This window comes from Oncorhynchus masou, chromosome 17 (assembly GCF_036934945.1).
Source record: "Oncorhynchus masou masou isolate Uvic2021 chromosome 17, UVic_Omas_1.1, whole genome shotgun sequence".
NCBI classification, from domain to species: domain Eukaryota; kingdom Metazoa; phylum Chordata; class Actinopteri; order Salmoniformes; family Salmonidae; genus Oncorhynchus; species Oncorhynchus masou.
In genome coordinates, this window is record NC_088228.1 from 22,868,433 (window position 1) to 22,882,568 (window position 14,136).

General features: G+C 43.3%; 1 protein-coding gene across 1 annotated transcript; it reads right to left on the reverse strand.

The window, feature by feature from the left end:
- On the reverse strand, positions 1-7,205 carry LOC135558713 (uroporphyrinogen decarboxylase-like). The gene is made up of 10 exons (XM_064992769.1): positions 7,006-7,205; positions 6,288-6,400; positions 4,696-4,775; positions 4,543-4,605; positions 4,136-4,333; positions 3,802-3,963; positions 3,349-3,483; positions 2,826-2,926; positions 2,516-2,582; positions 1-721 (listed from the first exon to the last, which is right to left on the reverse strand). Exons 1-10 carry the CDS (start codon positions 7,026-7,028, stop codon positions 557-559), a joined length of 1,107 nt encoding a protein of 368 aa, XP_064848841.1. The 5' UTR covers positions 7,029-7,205; the 3' UTR covers positions 1-556.
- Positions 7,206-14,136: the final 6,931 nt, after the last annotated feature.

Sequence of the window (14,136 nt, forward strand, 5' to 3'; positions counted from 1 at the left end):
TCCAATTAAAATATATTTTTATTTGACTGAATAAAAAACTAAGAGCAAAATATGCACACACTAATGCTTAGGCTTTCGTACATCAGTCACAGTCATAATTGCAGTACAACAGTCTAAACAACAACGATTGGACTGAGGCTAGCTCACAACCATTGAGGATAATCACATTGAATCTCCTTCACTACTGTTGTCTTGATAAGGTACACTTGTTTCTTCAATTTTAGGTGCACTACATCTGAATAAAACAGATCAGTGGTACAAATGAATAATATGAAATATTACAAGGTCTTGCACTGTGGCAATGTGTTTCGTTTGTTTTAGGATTATCTATAGATCATGAAGTATTCTCTTCAGAAAGAGAAAAACATCCAGAATTGGACAAGATCCGTCTTGATCTGTCCTGGGATTCCATACTTGATAAGACCTGGTGGTTTATCGGATTACTGTGAATACATGATATAGTCTCTACAATCCAAGCCAGTGTTGCTTTGGTTTTTGGGTGCTGCTTCGCTGCTAGTTTGATGACTGCGGTCAATGTTGCCAGGTGACGGGTGTGTTACTTGAGGTTGAGGAGGTGGCGAGAGTGAGTGTGGACAGCTTCTACAAAGGCACCCACGTTCTCTGGGTCCATGTCAGGGTACAGCCCGTGGCCCAGGTTGGCAATGTACCCTCTGGTGCCAAAGCCTTCCAGCATCTTCTTCACTATCTCTGATATACGCTCCTGCATAGGTAGAGATAGACAGAGACAAATAAGCATCCCTTTTGAAAGTATGGTGCCTTCGGAAAGTATTCAGACCCCTTGACTTTTTACACATTTTGTTACGTTACAGCCTTATTCTAAAATTGATTAAATAGATGTTTTCCCTCGTTAATCAACACACAATACCCCATAATGATAAGACAAAAACATGTTCAGACATTTTTGCTAATTTATAAACAAAAGAACCCTGAAATAACATATTTTGATAGGTATTCAGAGTCTTTACTCAGTACTTTGTTGAAGCACCTTTGGCATCAATAACAGCATTGAGTCTTCTTGAGTATGACGCTACAAGCTTGGCACACCTGTATTTGGGGAGTTTCTCTCATTCTTCTCTGCAGATCCGCTCAAGCTCTGTCAGGTTGGATGTGGAGCGTTGCTGCACAGCTATTTGCAGGTCTCACCAGAGATGTTCGATCGGGTTCAAGTCCTGGCTCTGGCTGGGCCACTCAAGGACATTCAGAGACTTGCCCGAAGCCACTCCTGCATTGTCTTGGCTGTTATGCTTAGGGTCGTTGTCCTGTTGGAAGGTGAACCTTCACCCCAGTCTGAGGTCCTAAGCGCTCTGGAGCAGGTTTTCAAGGATCTCTCTGTACTTTGCTCCGCTCATCTCTGCCTCGATCCTGACTAGTCTCCCAGTCTATGCCGCTGAAAAACATCCCCACAGCATGATGCTGCCACCACCATGCTTCACCGTAGGGATGGTGCCAGGTTTCCTCGAGATGTCCTGCTTGGCATTCATGCCAAAGAGTTGAATCTTGGTTTCATCAGACCAGAGAATCTTGTTTCTCATGGTATGAGAGTCTTTAGGTGCCTTTTGGCAAACTCCACGCAGGCTGTCATGTGCATTTTACAGAGGAGTGGCTTCCGTCTGGTCACTCTACCATAAAGGCCTGATTGGTGGAGTGCTGCAGAGATGGTTGTCCTTCATGAAGGTTCTCCCATCTCCACAGAGGAACTCTAGAGCTCTGTCAAAGTGACCATCAGGTTCTTGTTCACCTCCCTGATCAAGGCTCTTCTCCCCACGACTGTTCAGTTTGGCCGGGCGGCCAGCTCTTGGAATTGTGTTGTTGGTGCCAAACTTCTTCCATTTAAGAATGATGGAGGCCAATGTGTTCTTGGGGACCTTCAATGCTGTGGACATTTTTTGGTACTCTTCCCCAGATCTGTGCCTCGTCACAATCTTGTCTCAGAGCTCGACGGACAATTCCTTCAACCTCATGGCTTGGTTTTTGCTCTGATATGCACTGTCAACTGTGGGACCTTATATAGACAGGTGTGTGCCTTTCCAAATCATGTCCAATCAATTGAATTGACCACAGGTAGACTCCAATCAAGTTGTAGAAACATCTCAAGGATGATCAATGGAAACAAGATGCATCTGAGCTCAATTTCAAGTCTCATAGCAAAGGGTCTGAATACTTATGTCAATAAGGTATCTGTTTTGTATTTCTAATACATTTGCAAACATTTCTAAAAGCCGATTTTCGCTTCGTCATTATGGGGTACTGTGTGTAGATTGCTAAGGAAATTGTTTTATTTAATCCAATTTAGAATAAGTCTGTAACGTAACAAATTGCGAAAGAGGTCAAGTGGTCTGAATACTTTCTGAAGGCACTGTATCGTGTGTAAGTTATAGCAGCAAGTGCCTGGCACAACAACAACAGTTGCTGGTTAATGTGCTTTTACTGTACAGTACCTTTGTACTGAAACATTTCGCCAATATATATTTCTTGGATCACAAAAAAAACGTACTTTGGGGGCATATAGCGCACAGGGGTCCATGTTCCCCTGGAGGCTAACCTTTCCTCCAGTTCGCTCCCTGAAACCACAGAGACAAGGGCTTTATCCCAAAAGGTGTATTAACCTGGAGTTCAATCAACAGTGGACCGAACCACCTGTTTTTATTGTTGACAAGATCAATATAACCTTTAATAAAAGAGTGTGAATCCAATCCAATTTCAACATATGACACAATACCTTTAGCAAATGTTGGCTCGGTCACTGACTGTCTAGGGAAATGGCTCGTGATCTGATTTCTGTGAAAAGGGTTAATGTTCGTTACCGCGCTGAGCGAGGGTCGATGGTCCAATCCAAACCAACAACCTCATAGTGGGACTGAGAGAGGTCCTCCAGACCATAGTGGCCGTCCTTGGCAAACACAATCTGTGACAGAACATAAAGGACATGAGGGAGATACAGTACAGTCCAGGGAACTTTAAAGACACACTGCAGTGAAAAACTAATTACAAAACAATTGTTAAATATTGACCGATGTCAACACTGGAGACCGATGACACGCCATACAATGATTCAAGGCATAAAAAAAAACTAAAATGTATTTCTGACTACTCCAGATGACAAGTCTGTAGAGGAAAATATTTGACGGTATAGTGCCATCTACTGGTGAAATATCACAATACACTGGCCACATGTTATCGCACCACAAGACAAGCAAGCTTTTTTTAAGCATAATGATGAACAAAAGCTTGTCTTGAAAAAATCTAGTGACATGAAATCCACAAACAAAAGGATGAGGATGTCGGTGTTGTGTGAACATGAAGAAGGGACAGTCTGTGTGGGCTCACCATGGGGACATCCTGGCCTGACTCCTTCAGCTGGTCCTTGACCTTACGGGCGATGTCTCGGAGGTAGGGCAGTGAGAACTCCTGGAACTCCGCTGGGCCCAGACAGCCAGCATGGGACTCAAACACCTGCAAGGCCTGGGGAAACACAGGGAAGGTGGAACAGACTGGACAATAATGTGCCATGTATCAAGACAGGACTGTGTCTCCTGTATAATGTGTCTATGATAGGGGCCCTAAAAGAAACCTACATGAATAAATCAACATTATAGCAGTTCCCAGATATTGAGCTATCAGATCATTCATGCCATTCATGAACATCTTCTCCATGTCCAATTAAGTGCTGTAAATAAACTGATCTACCCTCTATTCACCTGATCATTTCCCCATGAGCAAGAACTCTGGGCTAGCAGTAAGATACAGCTGAAACACAATCCACCATGGTGCCTTGCTTACCTGTGCTCCAGCAGCCACCTGTCCCAGCAGGTACTCCACTATGATGTCAGTCAGCATCTTTAACAGCTGGTGGCTGGCTTCAGGGTGACGGTACAGCCAGCGCTTAGCCTTGGATTGGGTTGTTGAGCCTCCCCCCTCAATCATATAGGCCATCAGGGTCCACTACAGGAGAAACAGATGATGATATGGGTCACTTTACTGAAGCCTCGAGTCTAAGAACACCAAGATATGACACAAGGCTGAAAAGAAAGTGTATTTTGACTATCGAAGTAACCAATACATTCTGTATTGAAAAGTGTTCTCTCTCACTGTGTGTGTGTGTGTTCCATCTCACCGGGGCACCAGTGAAGCCGATGAGCGGGACCTTGCCATCCAGTTTGTGGCGCGTCAGTGTAATGGCCTTGAAGACGTAATCCAGCTCCTTGTTGACATCCACCTTGGACTGCAGGAGCAGCAGGTCCTCTGGCTCCTTTAAGGGCTCTGGGAAAGTAGGGCCCTTTCCTGCCACCATCTGGACATCCATACCCATGGCCTGAGAGCAGGCACACACACACACCGGTTAGAAGCATAACGTATACTGTCTCTGAGTTATGTGCTTCCTCCTATCAATATACTACACAAATAGATAACCTGCTGGCAAGAAGGTCCTCTCTTTGTTTAGTATGCAGAGAGGAGGAAGCACAACACTTGTGATTGAACTAAAGGCAAAGAAAGATCTGCCCCAGACAGGACATCTCTTACCTGTGGGATAACCAGGATGTCTGAGAAGATGATGGCAGCATCAAATGGGAAACGTCTCAATGGCTGTAAGGAGAAGAAATTAAGTGAGTGTTCTCCATCTATGCTAAGATGTTTAGTAGTGAAACGTGCTGGTTTAACACAGGCAATGATTACCTGGAGAGTGAGTTCACAGCAGGCTGAAGGTGACCGACATGTTGCAAAGAAGTCCTTTCCCGCTCTGGACTCACGGAACTCTACAAACAAATAGGTTAGCTTACATGTGAATACCAACAGACTAAGAGATGGATAGGTCCATTCAACAAAAACCTGATATTTGTAGTGTTAGTTCAATGTGTGTTTCTTAGGCCAGTGAAGATACGACCCTAGGCAACAGTAGTGACGAGGATCTGGTTTCTATGACAAACCCTTTTGGCAACTTCAATAAAAAATAGAAATAAATCAGGGGTGGGTCCACCTCGGACAGACGACTCACGAGGCAGACATGCCAGAATGTTGCAATTCGAATTCAAAGTGGTTTAAGTCAAGGTAGTTGATGCAAACTAACCTCTTGAGAAATGCAAAAACAACCTCTGATCTCCATCTCGCTAGCTACAATTATGTATTTTATTGAAGCGGATAAAGAGGGATTTGGTATTTTATTAGGATCCACATTAGCTTTTGCAAAAGCATCAGCTACTCTTCCTGGGATCCACATAAAACATGAAACATGACACAATACAGAACATTAAGACAAGAACAGAACTACATAAAAAAAAGGAAAGGCACACGTAGCCTACATATCAATTCATGCACACAAACTATCTAGGTCAAATAAGGGAGAGGCGTTGTGCCACGAGGTGTTGCTTTCTGTGTTTTTTAAACTAGGTTTGCTGTTCATTTGAGCAATATGAGATGGAATGGAGTTCCATGCAATAATGGCTCTATATAATACTGTACGTTGGGGAATGTGAAAAGACACATGATGGCATGTCTGGTGAGCAATTTGGGATGTTCAACACGTTTCTTATAAAAAGAATAAGTGATGCAGTCAGTCTCTCCTCAACTCTTAGTCATGAGAAGCTGGCAGCATAGTATTTATATCAGCCCTCTGATTACAATGGAGAGCAAGACGTGCCGCTCTGTCCTGGCCCAGATGCAGCTTAACTCGGTCTTTCCTTGCAGCACTGGACCACACGACTGGACAATAATCAAGATTAGACAAAAATAGAGTCTGCAGAACTTAGAGTGTGATGTCTTTATTACAGAGAGACCTCTTCCCATATTTACAACCATTTCATCTAAATATTTTGACCATGACAGTTTACAGTCTAAGGTAACACCAAGTAATGTAGTCTCCTCAAGTTGTTCAACAGCCACACCATGCATTACCAGATTCAGCTAAGGCCTAGAATTTATCAAATGATTTGAACCAAATACAATGCTCCTAGTTTTAGAGATGTTCAGGACCGGTTTATTACTGGCCACCCATTCCTAAACAGACTGCAACTCTTTATTAAGAGTTTCAGTGACTTCATTATCTGTGGTTGTTGATGCATATATGGTTGACTCATCAGCATACATGGACACACATGATGTGTTTAATGCCAGTAGCAGGTCATTGGTAAACATAGAAAACTAGGCAGTGATGTAGTTCCTGTATGCCAAACTGACATTCTATTACGTACAGACTTGTTAAGCCAGAACATTTGAAAATTGTGGGAGGCAACCCGGGTGTCTAGAGAGACTAATGAGAGTGTGAGGCCCACCTGGTAGGTAACGTCCAGCCTGTCTCATACACCACACAGGCACATGAGGGGTTTCTTGGCCACGGCATGCAAGAAGGAATGCATCATTCTTCAGCTTGGGGAAGTCTTTAGGGCTAAAAATGGAAATGAAATGGCAAAGATGAATGTTTTAGAAATTGATATAAACAAAAGCCATAACCCACATAACAACACATTAAGTCGGTAACATTCTTCCTAATTTTAACAATTAGTTATCAGGGGTAGGGCTACTCCTCCCCTCCCACGGTATCATGTTGGGCACACTACAGTGTTCTGTACAGGAGCAGGTGATCACAGAAGATAAGTCCGTCTTTCTGTTATCAGCTGCACACAGTGGAACAACGGTTGAATGAGATGCTGGTGAAATGATCGTGAGATCTTTCTCAAGCAACATCATGGTGCCAGTCACATAAATGCTTTATGTAGTAGCTTCCATTTATGAACCCTGACATAATCTTCATCACTGATCAATAGTTTAATTTGACAGAAATGCCGCTGCTCGTGGTCATTGGTAGGTAACTAACTAGCTCATATCACATATCAAGCATGATATTCACAAACAACGCAATAAACGTGTCCTCGTGGTAGATTGCATTTTTTTATAACGTTACGAACTAAATGGTTAGCTAGCTAGTCGGTTTAACGTTAGCTACATAGACAGTAGTAGCTAGCGAGGTATACAGTCAGATAATATACATACAGTATTAAATCGTCCTTGTCCATGATGGGGCTGATGTTATAATGGAAGAATAAGTTCAGAGATGCTGTTCACTTGTCCTAGACGTCAGTGGCACACTGCTGCCTGGTTCCTTCTTGACTGTCATCCAGAATGTTGTACGAGCCCCCTACAGGGCGCGGCCAGCTTCAGAAAGTCATGTGACCAACCACTGACAGCTATACTTTTGGTACGTTCCAGAGCAGGTAGTCGTCTCAACTCGCGTTCATGTTTTGCGCAATGTCATCGGTCATCCTGGGGTGCGTTATATTTGATTAAACGTCTGCAACGTTGAGTGACGGATTGTTCTGAACGACACGTTACCCCAAAACGTTCATCAACGTTCTTGAACAGACATTGAGGTACGTTTGCTGGGTGTGGCCGGGTGTGGCTTGAAGCAATGAGTGACATATTTAAAGGACAGCAGAGCGTTCCTCAGCTGGCGTTGTATCCAGAAAGTGTGAAGAAGTTGTAATTTGTTTGTTTGTTTGTTTGTTAGTTAGCATAACTGTACTTGGGTCGGGCGACAGGTGGTTAGAGCGTTGGACTAGTAACCGAAAGGTTTCAAGATCGAATCCCTGAGCTGACAAGGTAAACATGTGTCGTTCTGCCCCTGAACAAGGCAGTTACTTGCTCCTAGGCCATCATTGAAAATAACAATTTGTTCTTGATTTCCTTAGTTAAATAAAGGTTAAAAAAAGGCAGATGGTAGCATTAAAGTTATTGATAATGATAAAACCACTGACGATCAGCTATTTACATATGTTGTAAATAGGAGTAACATGAGTAAGAGATCGCAATGACATGACAAAGAAATTAATACCAGGGGCGCAACTTTGGTTTGGGAACTTTTTGTTTTGTTTTCTTCAGTTAGATAAACACTCCAAACAGCCTACCCCCGCATGGTCCTAAAGCACACAGTTGCCCGTTTTGTATCACATTCCAATTATAAAAATGGGTAGAAATTAAAATGCAATTTCAAAAAGGCCCAAGTGAAAGTTGTGCCCCTGATGAATACTTCTGGGGAAACAATGAGTAGTGTTGAGACTAGACCAATAAAGAACAGGACCACTCTTTGACAAAGAGGTTGGAGAAGAAGGTTATACAGTCATGGTAGTGTTCCCAGAACCAGTAAGGAGGTACTTCCATCCTTTGCATTTGATGAAAGCAATTAGGGAAGCGATTGGGTTGATTTAAGGATGCCAAACCAATGGGTTATGGGAAGGTCCTGATCATTGCAAATAGTACAATTCAGTAGGAGAATGTCTTGAAATTGAACACACTAAATGGGGGTCGGGTGAAATGTCACATTCAAGGTGCTATGATTAAAATGAGAGGAGTAATTGATGGGATGCCATTGGAAATGACCATGGAAGACGTTAAGGCTTGCCCTAAAGGAGGAAAAGTTATCGATGTGAAGAGGATGAAAAGCAAGAAGAGTGGCAGTCCGAGTGGACACTAAAACTGTGTTCTTACAATCTGAGGTGAATCGCCCGAATAGGGTGCAGCTCGGATCACTCACTTATCAGGTTAGAGAGTACGTGCCGCCTCCACTTCGGTGCTTTAAGTGCCAACGGTTGGGGCATGTTGCTAATGTGTGCCAAGGTCAAATGAGATGTGCAGGGTGTGGTGGGGATCATGAGTATGGGAGATGTGGGCCTGACTCTAAAGTTGAAATGTTGTGACTGAGAACATAGTGCAGCGTATGGAGGATGTGAAGTACAACAAAAGCCACGGAAGCGCAGAAGTACAAAATGACAATGTATGCTATGCTGAGGCTGTTCGGAAAGTGAATAACAAGTATACAAAATACTCCAGACAACTTAGTGGCTGCTCAGAGGATGGCAGTGGAACCTCAGCCGATTGGTTAATGTGATATGCGAGCATAAATGCTTGATTAGAGAGAAACATGGTAGTAGATCATGTAGACTTCTTGGCCTTCATGTGTAGGGCAATCAATATGACTGCTCTGCATAAGAGCAGGGCTGCACAAGTAAAATAAGTAGTGAAGGCAGCTAAAGACATTGTGGAGATTTCTGAAGTTACAGTAGAAATAATACATTGGATGCTGAACCAAAGTTTACATGATGATCAGGATAATAAATAGTATTATGGTGTCCCGTGTTTAAGCAATAAGGCCCGAGGGGCTGTGGTATATGGCCAATATACCTCGCTAAGGGTTGTTCTTAACAACGCACATCTCTTTTATATTGGCCATATACCACTAACCCCGAGGTGACTTGTTTATTTTATAAACCGTTTGCCAACACAGTAAGGCAAGGAACTACACATCTAAATTAAAAATGTTGTTTTACTAAATAAATGCATTTTGCCATGCCACAAGTTACCACCGGCTAAATCTATGATGTTAAAAGGCCTATTTACTCTGTTCCATCTGACTACAATCTGTCTCATCAGCCCAGCCAGGTAATTTAGAAACTTGATCTCCACTATAAGAAGCATCTAGACATGATCTCACATTTCTTTTAGAATGAAATGTAGTTTTCAACAGCAGAGATTTGAATATACCTTGCTGTCTGTCTCTCTGACATTTGAAACATTGTTTCAATATTAACATTTGATCTCCATCTGTCCCATAATTAACGTGTCGGGATGAGACAGACAGGCAGGCAGTGTTTCTCAGCTAGTCGAAATCATAAATCACCTGGCATTTTTTATATATATATATATATATATATATATACACATAAAGACATAAAGACATTTCAATTGAAAAAAAGGTCAAACAAAACTAAGTGCAGCTAGTTTCCAGTCTTTCCAGCTTCAGTTTGAAGTGATTGTGTTGGCTGTGTTGTTGGCTAGCTCCGCTGAACAACAATATCCTGAAGAGAGAGCACATTTTCTATGCCAGGATAAATCACACCTTATTAGCTCATTGTTATGGATGTATCCAAGTAAAGGTCACTAGAAAACAGCTTAAACAAATGGAAATGCAGCTACTGTTGTTATTCTGGCTGCACTGTTTTATGTGACTGTAAGTTAGCCGTAGTTGGCAGGCTAGCAAGCAAGGGATAAGAATGTTGCCAGCCAGTATGGCAATGAAACATTTAGAACATACGACTGGGTCGCGTACATAGATGCAGAATAAAAAGACTGAACAACTCTGGCAACCGAACCGATAGAACAAACGACTAGCCGGCTTGGGTAGCAACCCGAGATTTGTGTTGAGTCAATTCAAGGGCATTATCACTTAAATCGAATGCTAGGAGTTTGATAGCCAATTGACAAGAATATAAGAAGTTTAAACGTGATTTAGATGTTTTACCGGACGTGGTGTGTATACAAGAAAAATGCTTAAACTTAATTGGATTATATTATTCCTGGTTTTATCTCTGGGTGAGGGTGTGCTACATTTATCAAAGAAGGAATAAGCAATAAAACAATACAAAAATTCAATCTTATTTTTCCATTTCATGACATAGGCCCATTTTCTGGACATATTCACTGAATTTAGCCTTCAGAAATAACACCAGGGTTTCATGGTTTCAAAGAACATAAGTGTGTGGCAGTGGAGAGAAGGGGGTAATATCACATTGTTTTTTACTATAATCCTTGTAAACCCAACTCTGTATCTGAATTAGATATAGTTGTGAAATCCAGTGAAGGTGATGAGATTTCAGCTTTTGGAGCAGCAATACCACAGATGCCAATGGTTTAGTGGTTGAAAGTTTTATGGAGCGAAGGGGACTTGCTAGTATAAATGAAGGTTAAATGTGACTAGAGGTACTTTGTCATTTTTAGATTTTTACGTTAGTGTCCTCCCCCATTGCTGGAATATGTGAGTGGAATGTGAAGATAGAATCCCCAATAGATAGTGATCATTTCCCAGTCATGTGCAACATAGATCTTGACGTATGTTTTCAGAAAAGGGAACTGGTTACAAATTGGTGATTTGACCAGGCATACCGGGAAACCTTTTACACTGTGTGAGAAGGAGAATCATAAATTGTCAATGTAAGGGTCGGTAGAAGACTGCTGCCTCTGTGAATTCAGTCATGTTAGATGCTGCCTTATTGGCTACTCCAGTGAGGGATAGTTCCTCGGTGGACTGAAGCATGTAATAAGGCCATGAATGATCGTGATAATGCTTTTAAAACTTTGAAGAATCATTGGATAGCATAACAGTGCTGGCTAGGAAAGTAATTTATAATGCAAAGAAAGGTGCATGGCGATAAGTCTGTTCTTCTATAGCAGCCCTGTGCAATTATTTTCCATGGTGGGCCACGTTAGAATATATATTTGCCTTCGCGGGCCAGAATCATATTACAGGATTATACATCATGTGTATGAGCGACAGATATATCTACTGTAAATCATGTCCAGACATGCTACTTATTTTACTTCTTTTAAGATGCACAGAAATAAACCACATCCATGTTCTCCTTTTGGTAGGTATTTTCATTATTCAACATGCAATGAACCTCACGGAGGGAAAAGTACACTGTGCATTCAGCACCACGGACAGAACTCTTGTTAATGGGTATGCACAAAAACACAAAGAGAACTCAACATTACATTTAAACAACTCAACTAGTGTTTGACACCTTCCTTCATGGATTATCTGAGGAAATTGAAGATGAGCTCGCAGCCCGGGAGCTGCCTGTGGACCTCGACTCCCTCATAGCCCTGACCATAAGGATCGATGGGCGGTTACGGGAACGCAGCAAGGAGAGGCCTGTTCCCGGAGACACGCACTCGTCCACGGGTTCCCCCTCGCCTCCAAAGAATCCAGGAAGTCCCCAGCACCTGCACTCCAGAGAGAATCTGATGTCACCCGAGTTCCCCCGGGAATCATTGAGGACTGTCACCTCGCCTTTTCCGGAGCCCATGCAACTGAGCAGGGCTAGATTATCTCCTGAGGAACGTTTACGCAAACTGAGCTCCAAAAGTTGTCTGTATTGTGGTACTTCAGGACATTACATATCCACCTGTCCAGTAAAATACCAGGCTCATCAGTAGGTACGAGTACGCTGGTGGGCCATACAGGGAGTCTCCCATCTCCTATTACTCACACTCCTCTCCATGCTATCCTGCTGTGGGGTGACCCGTCTAAATCTCTCTGGGTGCTCATGGACTCTGGGGCCAATGGCAGCTTTATGGATGCTACCCTGGTGTCGGAGCTGGGCATCTCCACACAACCCCTCTCCATTCACATGGACGCCAGAGCATTTGACGGACGATCTATTGGTAGGGTCACAATACGGTTCCCATCAACCTGCGAGTGTCAGGTAACCCCAGTGAGTCGATTAAGTTTCTGCTCATTGAGTCTTGTGGTTTTGGGATTGTCATGGCTCCAGAGTCACAACCCCCTGATCGACTGGGCTATGGGGGGGGGGCTGCTAACTGGTTGTCCCAGAATCTGCCCGGTCCCCGGTCCTGGAATGGGTTCATTCTATCCTTATCTGCCTTCCCGGCTCCCACCAGACCGTGGCTTTCCTCCGACAACTGTTTTAGTGGCCCATTATGGTTCCTGATATCTCCACGTTCATCGCCGCCTGCACTGTGTGCTCACAGAGTGAGACTCTGCAGCAAGTTGCAGCAGGCCTCCTTCAACCACTCTGTTCCTCACCACCCTTGGTCCCATATATCCCTGGACTCCCTCCGTCCGATAGCAACACCGCCATACTTATGGAGTGGATAGGTTTTCCAAAGCCGCCCATTTCATTCCCCTTCCCAAGTTACCCTCAGCCAAGGTAACGGTCCAGTTCATGGTACAGCATGTCTACCGGATCCATGGACTTCCGGTCAACATGGTCTCCGATCATGGTCTTCAGTTCACGTCCCAATTCTGGAAGGCGTTCTGCACCCTCATTGGGTCATCAGCCAGCCTGTCCTCCGGGTTTCATACCCAATCTAACGGCCAGTCGGAGTGAGCCAATCAGGACCTGGAGATGACTATTCGTTGCCTTGTCTCTGCCAACCCCCACCACCTGGAGCCAGCAACTCGTGTGGGTGGAGTACACCCGCAACACACTTCCTTGCTCGGCCACTGGTCTCTTGCCCTTTTGAGTGTTCCTTGGGTTACCAGCCTCTGCTCTTCCCTGAGCAAGAGGAAGTCAGCATACCCTCGGCCCAGATGTTCGTCTGCCACTGTCAGCATACCTGGAAGAGAGCCTGGTCCGCTCTTCTTACGACCCCCTCCAGGTATCGGAAACAAACGGTCCAGTGCAAAGCGGTTGTCACCTTAACTGGCTAACCATTTTAAATGTCAGCCTTATTGGGGGTAGAAAAATCCAAAGGATCCCGGATACCATTGACCGCTGTGATTGTTCACACGCGAATCTGGCCTCTCGTTGGCTAGAATGGTCCCAGCTGATCTTGCACCCCCCCCCCCCCCCAACTGCCTTTTTGAAAACATTGATTTTCAATGTCATAGTGGCCAATGGAATATCTGGTCAATATAATGGAACATCTGTGGTTGAGGTTATGAAACTGTCATAAATAATGTGATGTAAATGTGCATACTATGTACTGGTGCATCAAAATACATAAAAAGTTGCCAATATTATGTTTCAATTTTGAAATTCAGTTGTTTTTTTTTTTTGTTTTTTTGTCCTGCTTTACCAACCAAAGCTGATAGCTAAAGTAGGACAGCATGGGAGCAGCTAAAATGGGACAGTCTTAGAGGCTTTTCCAGTGGAGGAAAGAGATCCAGTTTACAATAGGGGCCCTCCCTCTCCTCTTAGGTAAAACAGGGCTCTGGTTATTGTAGTACTATATCCTATACATTTGTTATCGTAGTACTGTTATTGGAGTGAATTCAGAAAAAGTGGGACACTCTTTATAATTTCAGTCTCCTGTAACCTCTTCAGACATCTATCCAACATATTAGCCCAACACATGATACAATTCTGAAATCCTCAGATGTTTCCTAATCACACAAAATTGAATATATTTGTCATTGGGGTACAATTAGGACTGTAATAATGGTGTCCCAGTTTATCTAACCTGCTGTCCCAGTCTACCAAATGCAAACTGAAAATGGTTGGTTTTGACTCATGCCACCTGTGAATATGATATAAATGTTTTGTGTGTGATAAGGAAAACATCTTGACGATTTCAGAAATGTATCATGTGTTTGGCTAATATGTTGGT

What these genes read in the sequence shown, in the direction of transcription:
- LOC135558713 (XM_064992769.1), bottom strand. Translation starts at nt 7,028, where the DNA reads ATGGACAAGGACGATTTAATACT. An exon ending in GACAAGGACGATTTAATACT is followed by an intron (nt 6,401 to 7,005) that starts GTATGTATATTA and finishes TTCCATTTTTAG; the next exon opens with CCCTAAAGACTTCCCCAAGC. An exon ending in ACATCCTGGTTATCCCACAG is followed by an intron (nt 4,334 to 4,542) that starts GTAAGAGATGTC and finishes GCCTGCTCTCAG; the next exon opens with GCCATGGGTATGGATGTCCA.